Source organism: Phacochoerus africanus, chromosome 1 (assembly GCF_016906955.1).
Source record: "Phacochoerus africanus isolate WHEZ1 chromosome 1, ROS_Pafr_v1, whole genome shotgun sequence".
NCBI lineage: Eukaryota > Metazoa > Chordata > Mammalia > Artiodactyla > Suidae > Phacochoerus > Phacochoerus africanus.
Genome location: NC_062544.1, coordinates 231,065,481 through 231,083,735, shown reverse-complemented (window position 1 = coordinate 231,083,735; position 18,255 = coordinate 231,065,481). Strand labels below are relative to the sequence as shown.

General features: G+C 38.6%; 1 protein-coding gene across 1 annotated transcript in view; it reads right to left on the bottom strand.

Moving 5' to 3' along the window:
• The window catches only part of MORC1 (MORC family CW-type zinc finger 1), a 172,494-nt gene that overhangs the window by 58,679 nt on the left and 95,560 nt on the right, over positions 1 to 18,255 (bottom strand). Inside the window, 1 exon segment of the mRNA XM_047752969.1 lies at positions 15,973 to 16,111. Within this exon segment, the coding sequence (XP_047608925.1) occupies positions 15,973 to 16,111 (139 nt within the window).

The following is an 18,255-nucleotide window of genomic DNA, read 5'->3' as shown; positions in this document are numbered from 1 at the left end:
TCCTTGTAATGAGAACTCTTAGGATCTATTTTCCTAGTAACTTTCATATATATATATATATATATGTATATATATATATATTATACAGCATTAGCTATAGCTACCTAGAGTTAAAAGTTTCCTTGAGCTCCCTAACTCCAATCACTTTCTACCCCAACCCCATCCATGGGCAACCACTTTCTCTCAGTATAGATAATCTGCATTTTTCTAGAATTTTATCTTAAATGGAATCATAAATATTTTTTGTTTAGTTTATTTCACTAGGAAAAATTATTTTGAAATTAATCCATACTGCTTTGTGGATCAATAGCTTATTCCTTTTCATTGCTCAACAGTATTCCACTGACTGGATGTACTACAGTTTGTCCTTTCACCTACTGATGGTCACTTGGGTGGCTTCCAGTGTTTGGGTATTACAGACAAAACTACTAAGAGCACACAAGTACAAATTTTTGTGTAGACATAAGCTTACATTAATGTTTTTATTTATTGTCTGTATATCTCCCTTGGTGAAACACCTATTCAAATGTTTTGCCCATTTTTTAAAAAAAGCAGAGGAAATTTACTACAGTGATTGGTAACAGACGAAATAGAAGAGGCTGAGAAGACTATGAGGGAATGGAAGATATCCCAGACGTTAACAAAATCAGGAAGCTCTTTGTCCCTTTGGAGGGACAAAGAAAGAAGTGATGGCATCAGAACCCAAAGGCCACAGTTCTGGAGGTCAGAAATCCAAGGACAGTGTGACTCAGCTGGGTCCTCTGTTTAAAAGTCTCACAATTGACTATTTTTAATTGTTTTATTGAGTTTTTAAAGTTCTTTATATATTCTAGATACCAGTCCAGTATCAAATACAGTTTCGCAAATGTTTTCTCCCAGTCTGTGGTTTGATTTTTCCACTTCTTATGCCCTTTGAAGAGCAAAAGTTTTTAAATTTTGATGAAGTCTAATTTATTAAAATTTCTTTTATGGCTCATCCTTTTTGCATCATATTTAAGAAACCTTTGCCAAACCCTAAGCCACTAAAATTTTCTTCCTACATTTTTTTCTTGAAGCTTTATACTTTTAGCTTTCACATTTAGGTCTATGGTGAATTTCAGGATAATTTTTATTTGGCTTGAGGTAAGAGTCAAAGTTCATTCTTTTGAAGTATGTATAGCTATACAGGTGTTTCGGTATTATTGTTGAAAAGATTATTCTTTCTCCCATTGAAATGTACTATTCCTTTTGTTGAAAAATAACTGACCATAAATATATGAGTCTATTTCTGGACTCTTTATTCTGTTCCATGGTTCTATTTGTCTCTTTTTACACAAATACCAGACTGTCTTGATTACTAAAGTCCCGAAATTAGATGGTGTAAATCTACCAACTTTGTTCTTTTTCAAAGTTATTTTCTAAACATTCTAAATCATCTGAATTCCACATGAGCTTTGAAATTTCTACCAAAAAGAGTTACTTGAATTTTGATCAAGGTTGGGTTAAATCTATGGACCTATTAGAGAGAACTGATATCTTCACAATACTGAGTCCTCAAACTCATGAACACATAGGTTATTTCTCCACTTATATGCTTTAGTTAATTTTTCAGCAGTGTTTTATACTTTTTAGTACAGATTTTACCCACCTTTTGTGGAATTTATTCCAAAGTGTTTCACATATTTTAATATTATTGGAAGTGGTATTATATTCTAAAATTTCAATTATCATTGTTTGCTGCTACTATGTCTAAATAGTTGACTTTTATATACTGATTTTATATCCTACAACCTTCCTAGACTCATTTCACTAATTCTAGTAACTTTTTATCAGATTCCATTCAATTGCCTCCATAGACTATCACATTTGAAAAGAAAAGCAGTTTTATCTCTTCCTTTGCAGTCAGAATGTGTTTTATTTCATTTTCTGTCTTTCTTGTTCTTTGAGAACCTCCTGTGCAATGCTGAATTGGAGTGGTAAGAGAAAACCTCCTTGTCTAATTGCTGGTCTTAGGGGAGAAATTTTAGTTTTTCACTAGTAAGTACAATTTTAGCTGAAGGATTTTTAAAGATGCCCTTTACCACACTGTTGGAGTTTTCTTCTGTTCCTAATTTGCTAAGACTTTTTTATCAGTAATGGATGTGTTGCTTCTTTTTTTGTCATTTATATCTCACTGGATTTTTTAATTTATGGTATCTTATTTATATGTTATAAATTTATATTGTGTCATTCATGTTTCACTGGAATTTTTCTCTGTTGTATGATATCTTATTTAGCTGCTATATTAGTTTGATTCTTAAACACATCATTATAAGAGTTCGTTTTTCCAGGACTAGCTCTTTGCTGGAATTTTCTATAGGAAGGGTAGGTGGAGGATAAGAGACTAGGAAAGTTGTTTTTTTCCCACAAGTAAAACTTCTTTTCTTTTCATCTTTACCGCCCAAAATACTGTTTCTGCAAATATAGCTTTTTTGAGTATGCATTCCATATCTTCTGTGTGAACCAAAGTAGGTCCAGTAAGGTTCCTGTTGCCTCTAGCTATTGCAAATAAAGGCTATAGCTTTTCCATCTCCAGATGAATCCTTCTTCAGTAAGTGTATTTGTGTTGATTCTCTGAAGGTGCTATTTCTGGGCTTTATTTTCCGTTTCTCTTCCTTTCTTCCTGTGGAGTTTCTGCATTATCTTGAATGCTCTGGGCAGCCCTGCAGCATTTTAGTATATATTTCCTAGCTTGATATTGAAATTGGAGTTTGCATTCTTGTTTTCTGCTTTCCTTGCTGCTCTTAGAAGGCTCCCAGAAAAAAGAACAGAAGGGTGCTATATCTATATATCCATATTTATAGCAGAAATCTCTTATATCCCTTTTACCTATATTTACCATGGTATGTATCAAACTGTCTTACAGTTATGTTAACATGTGTTTCTCTCTTAATAGATTATAAACTCTCAAAGTCATTTTTTTTTACCTGCAGTACTTATCACAATGTTTACCACTTTATAGGTACTCAATAAAACACTAGTGACTAACAGGATAAAAGAGATGTTCCCAAAGCCTATTGCTCATCTCTTCCTCTGTTGAAACACTGCCACAAGTCTATTCTGCACTCATAACAGGACTACTTTTCCACCACCTGTCAGATGTTATCTCAGGGTTGAGATGCTTTATATTAAATGCCAGTGTCTTGTTCTTGATATAGTAAAATAGATTGAGCCTAGTCTAGTAAATGTATGATACATTTAAATCATTTGGATTTGCATCATGTTTGGTGCTAGCTTAAAGATATTTTTTGCTACAACATTTTACTGTAATGAGTTCTGATCTGAACTACTAATCACATAACTAAATTTTTGAGTAAATAGGTAAATAAAAACATTTTAAATTCTATACATTTTCCTCTTTTTATATTCATTTCAGAGTTGTGTTTCTGCAAAAGAATTTCAGACATCCCAGAAGAAATACAGCAAAAATGTTTCAACTACACTTTGAATAGAAACATATCAATAATGACAGTACATCTCTGACTGCACTTTTTTTGTAAAACAGAAATCCATGTAACATAACTAATCCACCCCAAATTCTGCCTCAGTTACTTAATGAGTCGTTTTTTACTAAGATAGCATCTTTTTTTTATCATCACCATCACCTTTGCAGATTTCAAAGAATTGTCATTACCCTAGAAAGCTTGCTAATATTAGTGTTTATTTTTATATGACATGCATACACTCTCTCAGCAAGACTGATACATTTCTTTACAGGTTTTGGAAGTCCTAAAAATCACAGACTCAATTGGCTAAAGCTGCATGAGATAAAATATCTCTGGCAGCAGGAAAACTGAAGGATCCTCAACCCAGAAATAAAAGAGAGAATGTCTGTGGTACATAAAAATCATCTGGGGCGCTAGGCAGAAATACAGATCCCAAGGCCTCTGTCCCAGAGATTCTTGTTCAGTCTCTTGTAGATCTCAGGAATCTGTATTTTTAAAAACATGTTAAGTTCTTACATACGTGGTCCATTCATCACAGACTTATAACCCTGGAAGGCACATAACCCTTCTAATTTTATATTCATGCTATGTGGGACTGGGGAGAAAATATTTTTATGTTTCTGCACCATGAAGGCTTTCTGATCAAATTTTCCAAAACCTTCAGACCTAGCTGAGAAGAACAAATCTTGGAATTTATGACTAATTATTAGGGAGAGAACATATGAAGAAATTAACCTCCCTGGAGGTATACGTACATGTTTTAAGGAAGAAATGAGATCTGAGGCCACAGACATATAGTTGAAGAGGCTCATCTTATCCCCAAGAGATTTATTCATATTCCAAAGGATAATAGTAAGAACCCAGGGAGTTCCCGTTGTGGCTCAGTGGTTAACGAATCCGACTAGGAACCATGAGGTTGCGGGTTCGATCCCTGGCCTTGCTCAGTGGGTTAAGGATCTGGTGTTGCCGTGAGCTGTGGTGTAGGTTGCAGACCCGTTTCAGATCCCGAGTTGCTGTGGCTCTGTCGTAGGGCGGTGGCTACAGCTCCAATTAGACCCCTAGCCTGGGAACTTCCATATGCTGCCGCAGCAGCCCTAGAAAAGGCAAAAAAAAAAAAAAAACAAACAAACAAAAAAAAAAAACCAAAAAAGTAAGAACCCAGGATCCTTCCCAAAGAGCAAAGGTGTGTGTGTGTGTGTGTGTGTGTGTGTGTGTGTGTGTGTGTGTGTGTGTTAGAGGGTAGGATAGGGTTAGGGAGGTGGCTGTCCCTCTCCTGTATAAACATCCAGATTCATTTTTTACAGAGTTCCTTGCTGGTAATACAAATTCTGGTATATAACATATAATCTACCTCATCTTATCTGTTGCCCAGGGGCACAAATTAGGGCAAAAGAGAATCAACACAATTATTTGCTATAATTAAATAATGATCTGTTCTGCTCCAGAAACCTCATGTTTGCATTTGGAATAAAATTAATATATGTAGGTATTTAAAACTTAACAGCCTGTAAATGAAGATGGGCAACTAATACTCATAGCTATAAAATTGGATATGTTTTTGCAAATATCTAGTTTAATCCCCTTTTAACTGGGCTAGGGGTGGGGGTGTTACTAGGATCAAGGACTAGTGATACCAGACAGGCCTGAGGTCACTCATCTTATAAACAACAGAGCCAGGACCTGAACTTAGAGAACCGGATACTAGGCCAGTGCTGTCCATCATATCCTGTTGCCTCATCCTCCTTCTTTAAAGACCACCTAAGCATCGCTGCCTCTACAGTTTTCCAAAAGGATCACCACCCTCCAAATGTGCCTAATGTTGACAGAGCTCCTCAAAAAGAAACTCTGATTTCTGTTAGCTGTTAATTTCTCAATTTCTCCAACACTGAAGAGCTATTAATCCACACTCAAAGCAGGATAGCAGAGGAGTTCCAAAAACTTTGAACTAAGAAGCAATCTCGTGCTTTTTTTTTTTTTTTTTTGTCTTTTTGCCTTTTCGAGGGCTGCTTCCCAGGGCATATGGAGGTTCCCAAGGTAGGGGTCGAATCGGAGCTGTAGTCACAGGCCTATGCCAAAGTCACAGCAACGCGGGATCCGAGCCATGTCTGCAACCTACACCACAGCTCATGGCAATGCTGGATCGTTAACCCACTGAGCAAGGCCGGGGATCGAACCCACAACCTCATGGTTCCTAGTTGGATTCGTTAACCACTGCGCCACGATGGGAACTCCTAATCTCATGCTTTTGATCTGGCTCTATTCCTATCTTGTTTCTGTGACCTCAGTAAGAGAAGCAATATAGTTTAGTAACAGACTGAGGGCTCTGGAGCCTGACTGTGTTAGTTGAAATCACAGTTCTGTATTTTCCTAACTCCACCGTTGGCAAGCTACTTTTCTGTGCCTCAGTTTCCTCATCTGTAAAATAGGATTTATAACAATTGTAGGATAGTCATAAGGATTAAATTAAGTCAGTATATTTAAAGCACCTCTAAGAGTGGCACATTCATTTAATCCTTCCATTCACCATTCTCAATGAAGTAGTCTCATGTATGTAATATGTACAGTTAGAGTAATTATTCAGGCTAGTTTCATAATACACCAAAATATACATAATTATGGAAATCCTGAGGAAGAAATTGGAGAGGAGAAGGGAATTGGACATATGAAAAATATACAATCATCTTTTACCACAAAACACCCTGTAGTGACTAAATGTGATATTGTATACCCAGAACCAAGCAGCAGATAAACCATGAAGCAAATGAAGTGTGAGCTTCATGACCCCTCCCTTACACAGCCCCTTCCGCGGCCCTGTCCCTAACTTCATATTTATAATTTTTCACTTTCTTTTTTTGAAGGGGATTCCCAAAAATGTACAAATGTCAGATTCCAAAAAAATAGATCTGCCCTTGTTCAGAAGTATTTTAAATAATACTTAGTTATTTTCAAATGCCAGATGTTATTACTAGTAGTCTTGGCTAGGAGAGTTTCTTGAGGATTCTTGGGATAGAGAAAGGATGACTCTAGACCACTGCAAAGCAAAAGTCATGGACGGACATCAGTTATTTCTCTAGGGCTGGGTTAGAACCACCATTTATGTCAAGAGAACCCACACCTTTTGTTAGAAGGCTGGGCCTGGACAGGCAGTTAGAAGGCTGACTGAAGGAGTGACAGGTTAAAGCCCATACTGGTAAAGGACAAGGCAGAAAAGGTAACTCAGATGAGATTAAGTTTAAATTCTGCTTAAGCCTACTGGAGTTTAGAACAGAAGGAGGAACCAGATTCAGACCAAGAACAGGATCAGGAGACAAAGGTTTAACAAGGTTAAATTAAGGGGTACAAGCTATGGAGTTTGAGTTCAAAATCAGAAAAATCATGAGGTATATTTCCTTGAACTGAATTCAAAATGTATAACTGGATTCTGAGTAAGAAGCAAGATTAGGTCTAATGAAATAAGAAACAGGATTCAAGCTCAGAGGGGAGGACTCAGGAGGGCTGATGCTCAGAGACACAGAGTTCCTTCAGAGGGAACCAGAGAGTAGACTGCTCTGGAAAGAAGCCAAGTACCTGTACCTTACTGTGAGCAGAATCAGGAAATAGCCCCTGAGCTACATCTGGCTTTGGAGGCACCCTCTGATTGCTCCTGATTTGCATGCACACTAAGCGAACACTGGCTGTACACACCGTTCTTTTGCTTAAGGAATGTTTGTAAGTCAGAGATCAAATATGTATATTTGCAGTGAAACCTAAATTCATGTTCTCTCCAGTGAAAATCATTTTAGGCAACAGATCTGAACCTCTACTTCTCTCTCCACCTCTATGGATATGAATAGGAATGACAGATTGACATGCAGAGAAGGATGTAATGTAGCAAGGCCAACCCCCATTTCTGACCTACAAGGAAGGCTAAGTTTCCTCTGGAGTTCCTAATGGCTCTCAGCAGCAACCTTTGGTCACTTCTGTGAAACCCAGGAGCAGACAACAATGGGTGGTATTCCTTGGTCCCAAACTCCAGGGCAGGGACTCTGGTAGGCTTTCCACACCACACTGTGCCCTAAAGCCAGGCTGTTCTCATGCCCCTATCACTGCTGGTACAATCCTGGTTTGTTTAGTACACTACGATGCTGTTCTGTCAGATAGGGTGACATCAGCTCCTCAAGACGTCATGGATAAGAAAATAAATTGGAGGGCCACTTTCTCACACCATATACAAAAATAAACTCAAAGTGGATTAAAGACTTAAAGACCTGAAACCATAAAACTCCTAGAACATATGCAGCATGTTTTTTGACATCAAGCTTAACAATATTTTTTGTATATGTCTCCTCAGACAAGGACAATAAGGGCAAAAATAAACAAATGGGACTACATCAAACTAAAAAGCTTTTGCACAGCAAAGGAAACCATCAACATAAGGAAAAGGCAACATACTGAATTGGAGAAGATACTGCAAATGCTATATCCAATGAGGGGCTGATATCCATGATACATAAAGAACTTATACAACCTCAGGATCGTAACAACAAGTAGAAATGGACAGAGGACCTGAACAGAATTTTCCCAAAGAAAATACACAGCTGGCCAAGTGACACATGAAAAGATGCTCAACATCACTAATCAATAGGGAAATGTAAATCAAATCAAAACCATGGTGAGTTCCCATCATGGCTCAGTGGTAACGAACCCAACCAGTACCATGAGGATGAGGGTTCAATCCCTGGCCTTGCTCAGTGGGTTAAAGATTTGGCATTGCAGTGAGCTGAGGTGTATATCACAGACATGGCTCAGATCCTGCGTTGCTGTGGCTGTGGTGTAGACCAGCAGTTACAGCTCTGATTTGACCCCTAGCCTGGGAATTTCCATATGCCACAAATGTGGCCCTAAAAAGCAAAACAAAAACAAAAACAAAAACCCACAGTGAGAGTAGATCCCACTTCATACCTGCCAGAATGGCAATTCTCAAAACGACAAAAAACAAGCGTGCAAGGATATGGAGAAAAAGGAACCCCCATGCACCACTGGTAGGAATGTAAATTGGTGCAGCCACTAGAGAAAACAGTATGGACATTTTTCAAAAAAATAAAAACAGAATACTCATACATCCCAGAAATTCCATTTTTAGATATTTATCTGAAGAAAACAAAACACTAATTCAGAAAAGGATATGCACCCTTATGTTCACTGCAGCACTATTTTCAACAGCCACAATGTGGAAGCAGCCTGAATGCCCGTCTACAGATGAGTGGATTAAGAAGATGTAGTTTATGTATACAATGGAATACTACTCTGCCATAAAAAGGAATACATTTTTGCCATTTGTGACAATGCCGATGGACCTAGAGGGTATTATGCTAAGTGAAATAAGTCAGACGAAGACAAATACCACATGATCTCACTTATGTGTGGAATCTAAAAAACAAAACAGATGAATAAACAAAGCAAAACAGAAACAGACTCATAAATACAGAGAAAAAAACGGTGGTTGCCAGAGGGGAAGGGGGTGAGGAGATGGACAAAATCTGTGAGAGGAATTAAGAGGTGCAAATTGGCAGTTACAATAAATAAATCAAGAGGACATAATGTACGGCATAAGGATTACAGTCAATAATATTGTCATAACCCTGTATGGTGCCAGAGGGAAGCTATACTTATCATAGTGATCATTTTGTAATGTATAAAAATACTAAATCACTATGTTGTACACCTGAAACTAATATAATATTGTATGTCAATTATAATTCAATTTAAAAAAGAACCTGGGAGTTCCCGTCGTGGCGCAGTGGTTAACGAATCCGACTAGGAACCATGAGGTTGAGGGTTCGATCCCTGCCCTTGCTCAGTGGGTTAACGATCCGGCGTTGCCGTGAGCTGTGGTGTAGGTTGCAGACGCGGCTCGGATCCCGCGTTGCTGTGGCTCTGGCGTAGGCCGGTGGCTGCAGCTCCGATTGGACCCCTAGCCTGGGAACCTCCATATGCCGCGGGAGCGGCCCAAGAAATAGCAACAACAACAACAACAACAACAAGACAAAAGACAAAAAAAAAAAAAAAAAAGAACCTGGACAAGCAAATCAAGCTGAGTTGAACAGCTATTGTTAGACATCTACTGTGCCCAACACTGAGCCAGGTGTGGTCGTGGGAGGTACATGAGAATGAACACGTAAGACTTGCCCTCAAGGAACCTCTACACCAGTTCATCATGAGCAATAACATCTTGTTTGCTATGCTATGAACATGGGGGCTACAAGTATGAGTACATTATGCATTATTTCTTTTGGAAAGGCAATGCATCACCACAGAGAAATGAGATCTTCATAGCAAGAGTAATAAAGGAAAACATTTCAATTACAGTAAGTATAACAGCCTCTTGTTAGACAAGGGTCTTTGGTGCCATAAATTTTAGATCATAGCAGTTTATGTAAAGAGGCTTGAAAAGTACTCTTGATGAATAAATATATTTTCTAAGGCATCTATCCCTGTAGTTATACAGATTCGAAATCTCACATCCTACACAATAATGACACATTAAAAAGATTAAATTCTAAATGGGAAAATGCGTTCACATTCTTCATTACAAAGTTGTGCTCAGATATGCCATTTCAATTTGGAAAACACAGCTAAAACTCCAGCAAGCCTTTTTTGCTCTACATTTACTGCTAAAACAACCAATGTGGGAATTGTCCAACTCTATGGTTTCATTTTTTGTGTCCACATAAGTACCACAAAAGAAAAAAATGCTATTGCTGGAGTTCCTTTTCAACGGGCATGGAATTTTACAAAGGCTATTCACTTGCTGCAAAGACAATGAAAGTGACAAATGAAATCCAAATACAGTCTTTTAGTCCCATTCAAATGCAACACTTTATTCTGACCAAGTGTAAGAATATTACGGTCTTCAAGAATAAATGCAGAAGGTTTTAAATCTAACCTACATAACGTCAGCTTATCCAATGAAAAATATTTACTATTTTTGTACCTATTTGTGAAGAATTCTGCATAAATCGAATTGCTCTTTCAATTTAAAATATGACACAAATGAACTTATCTACAAAACAGAAATAGACTCACAGACATAGAAAACAAAGTTTTACCAAGGAGGAGAAAGGAGGGAGTGGGATGGATAGGGCGTTTGGGGTTGGCAGATGCAAACTGCTGTATTTAGAGTGGATAAGCAATGAGGTCCTACTGTACAGCACGGGGAACTATATCCAATCTCTTGGGATAGATCATGATGGAAAATGGTATGAGACAAAGAATGTATGTATATGTCTGACAGGGTCACTTTGCTGTACAGCAGAAATTGGCACAACACTGTAAATTAACTATACTTTAATAAAAGAAATCCTTCGCTCACTGTTTGATGAACACGTACTACACCTAGATGTTGCTAAGAATGCAAAGATGAATAAAAATGGTCCCTTCTTTCAAAAATCTTAAATATAAGAGATAGATCAGACACAGAACTAACCATAATACCAAGGAGAAAGTGAAATATGCTCTTAAGAAAGACATGCATCCAGGGCAAAGGTAACTGGAAGGAATGAGGTATTTTTACAGGTAGGGAAATGAGAGAAGACGTCATACAGTAATGACATTAGTCTTGGATCTTAAAGGACTAGGAAAGGGGCAGAAGTGACTTCAGACAAAATGGCAGGCACAGAGGCATTTGGAGAAGCATGGACGTGGAGAGCACAGATAAGGAATATGTGGCAGTTCTGTGGGAGAATCCTGCAAAAGGGAAGAAACCAATGCCAAATAAGGACCAGCGTTAGATTAGACAGAGCCTGGACTACGGGATGAGAATTTTTTGCTTGTTTGTTTTTTGCCTTTTCTGGGGCCGCTCCTATGGCATATGGAGGTTCCCAGGCTAGGGGTCCAATCGGAGCTGTAGCTGCCAGCCTATGCCAGAGCCACAGCAACGCGGGATCCGAGCCGCGTCTGCGACCTACACCACAGTTCACGGCAACGCCGGATCCTTAACCCAGTGAGCAAGGCCAGGGATTGAACCCACAACCTCATGGTTCCTAGTCGGATTCGTTAACCACTGCGCCATGACAACAGGAACTCCTGGAAGAGACTCTTTCAGTTGTGAGTTAAAACTGAGAAAGGGGCAAAATTGAGAGCTGGAAAGCCCTCAGAGAGAGGAACTGATTTTGTAACTCTGCCTCATGGTTTTAAAATTATTGTCTATTGTCTAGATTTACTGAAAAAGAAAATAACAATTACCTAGATGACAGGCCAATTAGCAGCTAAACAATCAAGAATGACAATGAAAATGAAAATGCTTCATTGCTTGGCCAGCAGGTGGCACTTGTCACTTGGTATAGAAAACAGCAGGTAATGAGGAATGAGGGAACACGTGGAGTTAAGAATATTCATTCATCTATTCAGAAAGGAGAAAGAACAGAATGGGCTGTTTCAGATGCACAATTTATAAAGAGGGTCTTGGCTTGCTCACCTGGCTTATTAATTACATCTTGGATTTGAGCCCTCCTCTTGGGTTTAGTGAACTTACACGTTTCCCTTAACAAATACGATTTGCATTATATCAGCTGTTGCCTTTTTGTAAATGTTTTCATATATTTTTGTCAGTACTTATCGTATGAGACTGAATAGACTGGTACTGGAATTAGGCAAAAAGGAAACATAGTCCAATTCACCATTTAAAGATGTGTGACTTGATTCAAATTATTGAACTCCTCTGAAATTCACTTCCCTTCCACTGTTATAATCGATAAAACTAGTTGTAATGCTGTGGGATTAAAATATGATACTAACCTGTGGAAAGAATAGCTCTGTTCTCAGCTATTTCATTTTCCCCTGGAGGACAAGGTCTAATCATTGGGGTACGTCTTCTACCAGAACAGCTTTCTGCCCACTGTGAGTGTTCTCTGACTGGGTCATCCCAGAGGCGGGACACCTAGAATTTAGACCTCATCGCCCTACAAACTAATAGGCTGCATGAGATGTGGAGAAGAGGCTGCCACTGCTTTCTGATACTAGTACCATAATCCTACATTTGCTACCATTATTCCATCTCTTCGGGCATAAGTGACACAAAACCCAGAATCAAAGAATCCAAGATAGAGAAAAGTCTTTGATTTACCAAGTCAACTGTTCATTTACCAGATCAGATGCCTTCTGCCATTAAAGCTGAAATGCAAGAGAGTAAGAAAATGGGGTGTGCATATTTAAGTCATTTTTATATTTGCTCCCCAGGTGTAATCAATAGACAGGTAAACACTGGTAGTGGGAGGCAGGCAGGAAGAAGAGGAGGTGGGCAAACCATAATTTCATGGCATGCAGGTCATAACTTCCTGATACTGAGAGAATAGGCACCACCAATAGGCATAGTGGAACTATGGTAATACACCAGCTATTGCTGGATTTTCTAGTGGTGTCTACCCTACACCAGAATCATGTCTGCACTGAACCTGAATGGCACCAATGCCCTGTTGTTTTGGCTTTCCCACCCTTGCCTGCATCATAGTCTAACAGCACCTCTTCCAAAAGGCAGTCAAGAATTATATTCTCACTGAACAGTGGATGATTTTGAGTCTTTTCTGGCATCAGGCAGATATCATCAAAATAGTTTTTGAATATTTGAGAATTATTTTTGTGAAAAGGGAATTGAGATCACCTTTCAGAAGTCTTCTAATCAGTAATTACCATGTTTTATGAGTTCCACAGTTTTTAAAAGATAGGTATGTCACACAAACGCTGAATTTTATTTTTAAAATCATATGTTTAGCATACAATTTAAAAGATTGGTTCCATGAAAAAACAAGCCCGTGCTCATCTCCAAGTCTTCATTTATAATGTTCTTCTCACCTGGAATGTGCTATTCTTTCCATCTATTTACCCTAAATGGACTTCTTGATAGCTAAGTGATGCTTCTTCTATGAAACTTTTTTTTGTCTTTTTTTAAGGATGCACCCACTGCATATGGCGGTTCCCAGGTTAGGAGTCGAATTGGAGCTATAGCTGCTAGCCCATGCCACAGCAATGCCAGATCTAAGCAGTGTCTGCAACCTACACCACAGCTCACAGCAATGCCAGCTCCTTAACCCACTGAGCAAGGGATTGAACCTGAGTCCTCAAGGATACTAGTCAGATTCATTTCCACTGAGCCACAATGGGAACTCCCAAAACTTTTTGAATGAAGTTGCCCTCATTACCTCCTTGCAATAACTTCAATTTAGTTTCAGCTATGATCAGAGAAGTATTGAACTAGTACTGTCTTACAACGGTTGCTAATTTTTAAATAGTCCTTAGACATGGTCCACAAAGAGACTGTATATTATCTGAGGGCATATTTTATTTATTGACTCAACAACTACCTATTGAGTATGTACTACATGCCAGGCAATGTTTTTGATAATAGAGACTCACAGTGAAAAAAATCAAGACAATCCTCGCAGTCATGGGGCTTATGCTCTGGTATTAGAGTTTCTCTGTATTCTCCATCATACCTGGTATGGGTCAGACCCAAGGGTGAGCATGTGCTCAATGGCCACCTCAAAATTAACCGGTTGTCCGTGGTTGGGTGAACCCTAACCAAACTTATCCTTCACTACCACGAACAAAGGATCAGTTAAGAACACTCAGTGCTGGAAGGGTGTGAAGGAAGCGAGAACTATTTCCCCAAAAGGGAATGGGGAGGAGTCTGATGTCCTGGTAGAAGTAGGTTTCTATTTAAATAATGCTAAACTACTTTGTTTATATCTGAAAAACACTGCATCTATAAACCCAGCTCAAATTTTTACAAAAAAAATCAACTACTGGAGTTCCCATTGTGGCTCAGTGGTAATGAACCCAACCAGTATCCATAAGGATGCAAGTTCAATCCCAGGCCTCACTCACTGGGTTACGGATCCAGTTTTCCCATGAGCTGTGGTGTAGGTCACAGATGCAGCTCGGATCCTTCATTGCTGTGGCTGTGGCGAAGGATAGCATATACAGCTCCAACTGCACCCTAGCCTGGGAACTTCCATATGCTGAGGGTACAGCCCCAAAAAAGATACACACACTCACACACACACACACACACACACACACACACATACACACACACACACACAAATCAACTACCCAGGAAGAAAGAAATAGGTAGAATGGATGGCCCAAATTTGTTACTCCATCAGCCTCCATCAAAATCTCCATCTCAATGATTAATAAAACATCTAATCCTAAACAAACAAAAAAAGTAATTAAGACTCCATGATTGGCACTGTTATTACTCAAAGTTCAATTCTGATCTCTACAGGGGAAAAAAAATCCAGAGACTGCAATAAAGATAAAATCAATTCAGGATGTGCTAAATACCTTCACAAAGCTACCAGGAGTGGTAGACAAAATAAGAAACACAACAAATTAAGATACTTTCCATTGAAGAGATCTGACTTCACCTAATTCTTCACGAAACTAGCCTCAGGTGGTGATATCTTTACTTCTGACCTGTTATTAAACCCACAACTAGAAGCTCCAAGAATTGTAAAAAGGTGAGCCACTTTGCAGGTTGCAGAATGCTTAGAACAATATCTTTCCAAATGACTCTCAGTATCTTCCCCAAAGAAACTCTGAGACTCCAGGCTAAAAGGGAGGGTCAGGTTTTGTTGGCTGTGTTCCCAGGTGCTGGCTGACTAGCATGGAAGATCCCTGGTAAGGTGGGAGAGGTACAAAGTTCAAGCTGGTGTAGAAAAGAAAATTTACCTTCTAAGAACTCAGGAATACATCTGATAATCAGGTGGTAGGCCTGAGTATCTTAACTCCAACTCAGGAAGGGAATTTTCTATTCAAATGAGCATTTTATTTCCTGACACATACACAGGAATAAACACATTTGGACATATACTGCTGACCTCTTCAATTTCCAATTGAGGAATTTGACAGGCTACACAATTAAAAAGTGATAAATCTGGGTGCTACATCTATAAAGTAAACAAGGGATGTAGTTACTTTATTAGTTAAGAGATTAAAACAATAATTCTACATGCCACTTTTTCTTTCCCTTCCAATTGTCATGGTTACCTACATTTATGGATGGCAATGTTTTACTTATTGAATTTTCTTAACAATTAAATGTGACTTTGAGTTCACATATTAATAGGCTAAGATTTTTTAAAAGAACTATTATTTACCTCAACAATCCACCCTCAGAGAAGAAGCCTAATGAAATAAAAAGAGCTTAATCTTTAGAGTAATTTAGAACTGTGTCCCAATCTCTAACTTGTGACCTTCAACATGCTATGAGGCTGAATGCACATCCTAGAGTGGAAATATACTCCCCTCTTCTCACACACACTGCTGTGTAGACATTACATATAAAATATATCATTTGAAGAATTCTCCTCCCTTTCTGGACCCCTGGAACACTTGTGATCACTCCTAGAACAGTCCTTAGATCCAAAATTAAAAGGAGGCGACAAAAAAAGATGGAAAAAAGAAGCTACATATTTTACCTGGGTGAACCAACATTAGTCAATTTGCACACATGAAACCAACAGCTCACCTGTCGATGCTGTTCTGCCAGTCGATTCTGATACCTTTGGACTGACTCTTGAAGTTGCTTCTCTTTCTCATTTTTGGATGGTGATACTGTGCTCATAGTGCCCAGGGGAATGGAAGGTAGATGTTCTGTCTGATGACAACTTTTCACAATCAACAAGTACAAGAGATAACGTCAGGAGGAAATATAAAACTATTTACTGTCTGTAAAGAATTATTAAGGAGTAACTTGCTGGCTTATACCCAAAACTCAAATGCAGCACTGCCCAAATAGAGCATTATATTGACAGCTGAAGTAATACATGACCTTAACTCTCCATTTTGCTTTGAAAAGAACTTTATGGGAAATGTGGAGGGTAGTATATATTTATGAGAAGGGGAGGATATTCATTATTTACTAATGCTTCATTTATCCTGCATTATCATGAAATGCGGCCTTTTGCAAAAATCTTTCTTAAATAATTGAAGCTTACCTCATGACTACTAAGCACTTTCCCCCACCGGCAAAAAAAAAAAAAAAAAGAAAAAAGAAAGAAAAAAATGATAGAAATCTCTGTCTCTGTAAAAAACACCAAATAATTCTGCTTCTGAAACACAGGGATCATTTGATGGCTCAACATCACGTAGACCACCAGTGACTCCTGTGATGGGATGCAGCACCCAGAGATCCTTGGGGGTTAGGGAGCCACATAGTGGAGCTCTTCATCTAGCAGCCCCATGACTGACTGCAGTATCCCAACATCCTTCTCTCCCTGCTGCTCTCACGGCATCTGCTGCTGGCGGACACTGCTTCCCAGCCTTGTCAAAGGATGGCTCCTTCTAATCACTAATGGGTTAATACATGAATCTCACGATCAAGCAGAACTGTGTGTAAATTGCAATAAACAGGATGCGCATGGGGCTTCTCTCTTTATGATTACACAAAAATACTAATGATTTTTCAGACACATGGTTGGGAAGGTTTGAGGCTTTTTTTTTTTTCCTACTTTTGGTTTCATGGCTATGTTCTGGGGAGCTGAGTTAGACAAATTGTTTAAAAATTCACACAATAGCCAAGACATGGAAAAAACCTAAATGTTCATTGATAGATGAATGGATTAAGAAGATGTGGTACATATATACAATGGAATACTACTCAGCCATAAAAGGACAAAATAATGCCATTTGTAGCAATATGGATACAATTAGAGACTCTCATACTAAGTGAAATAAATCAGAAAAAGAAAGACAAATACCATATGATATCACTTATATATGGAATCTAAAATACAGAAAAGATGATCCTATCTACAAAACAGAGAAAAATTGTGGCTGTGGAGAGCAGACTTGTGGTTGCAGGGAGGGAGTAGGATGGACAGGGAGTTTGGGGTTGGGGGATGCAAACTGTTACATTTGGAATGGATGGGCAACGGGGTCCAACTGTGCAGCAGGGAACTGTGTATGACTGGGTCACTTTGCTGTACACCAGAAACTGAAGAAACAGTGTAAACCAACTATACATTGATTAAAAAAGAAAGAAACATTGAGATATCATATTATTCACTTTAATATGGAGGCTTGACAGAGACAAGAAGTTGCAGTCCCACTGGACATGGCCTCAATTCAGGGCGTGGCTGGGGATGGGTAGAAGCAGAACAAAATGCAGAGGTCAATATTCAGAGCCTGCTTTACACAGAGTTTTCCTATTATTGGTAGCACTGAAAAGAGGGGGAGGTGTGCATTATAAAATAAATGGGTGTGAAGCTAGAAGAGGGAGGAGGAGGTTATTAGAGAGTCTTCTACCATCTGAAACAGTGCAGGGAAAGTGAAGCATATCACACCCACAGTATTTCTCTGTTTTTCAAAGCTGCAGCATATATTTTTCTTGCCCCACCAACAGAGAAGAGTGAGGACTACAATCAAATTCAAGAACTACTGTGAAAAAACACTTAATTCCACCTACATATGGTATTTGCTTTGATTGTTATTTTCAAAGAAAGGTGGTAGATAAACAAATCAGGGGCCACCACCTGCAATGTTCATCTGAAGACATCTGGGCGGTGGTACCTATGCAGGTTTCTGTTTCATTTGAGAAAAAAACCTTGTAGCAACATTAAGTTTTTATTTAGAAAAAAAGAAACCTCCAGTATTTTATTAAACTGCAATCCATTCAATTGTCTTCAAATATTTTTGGAAACAAATTAAATTTTAATATACAATGTAAACCACAGATATTTGCTTAACATCCTCTTCAAAATTCAGACTTTTAGGTTCAGTCAAATGATAGGCATCATTTTTACCCTGCTGG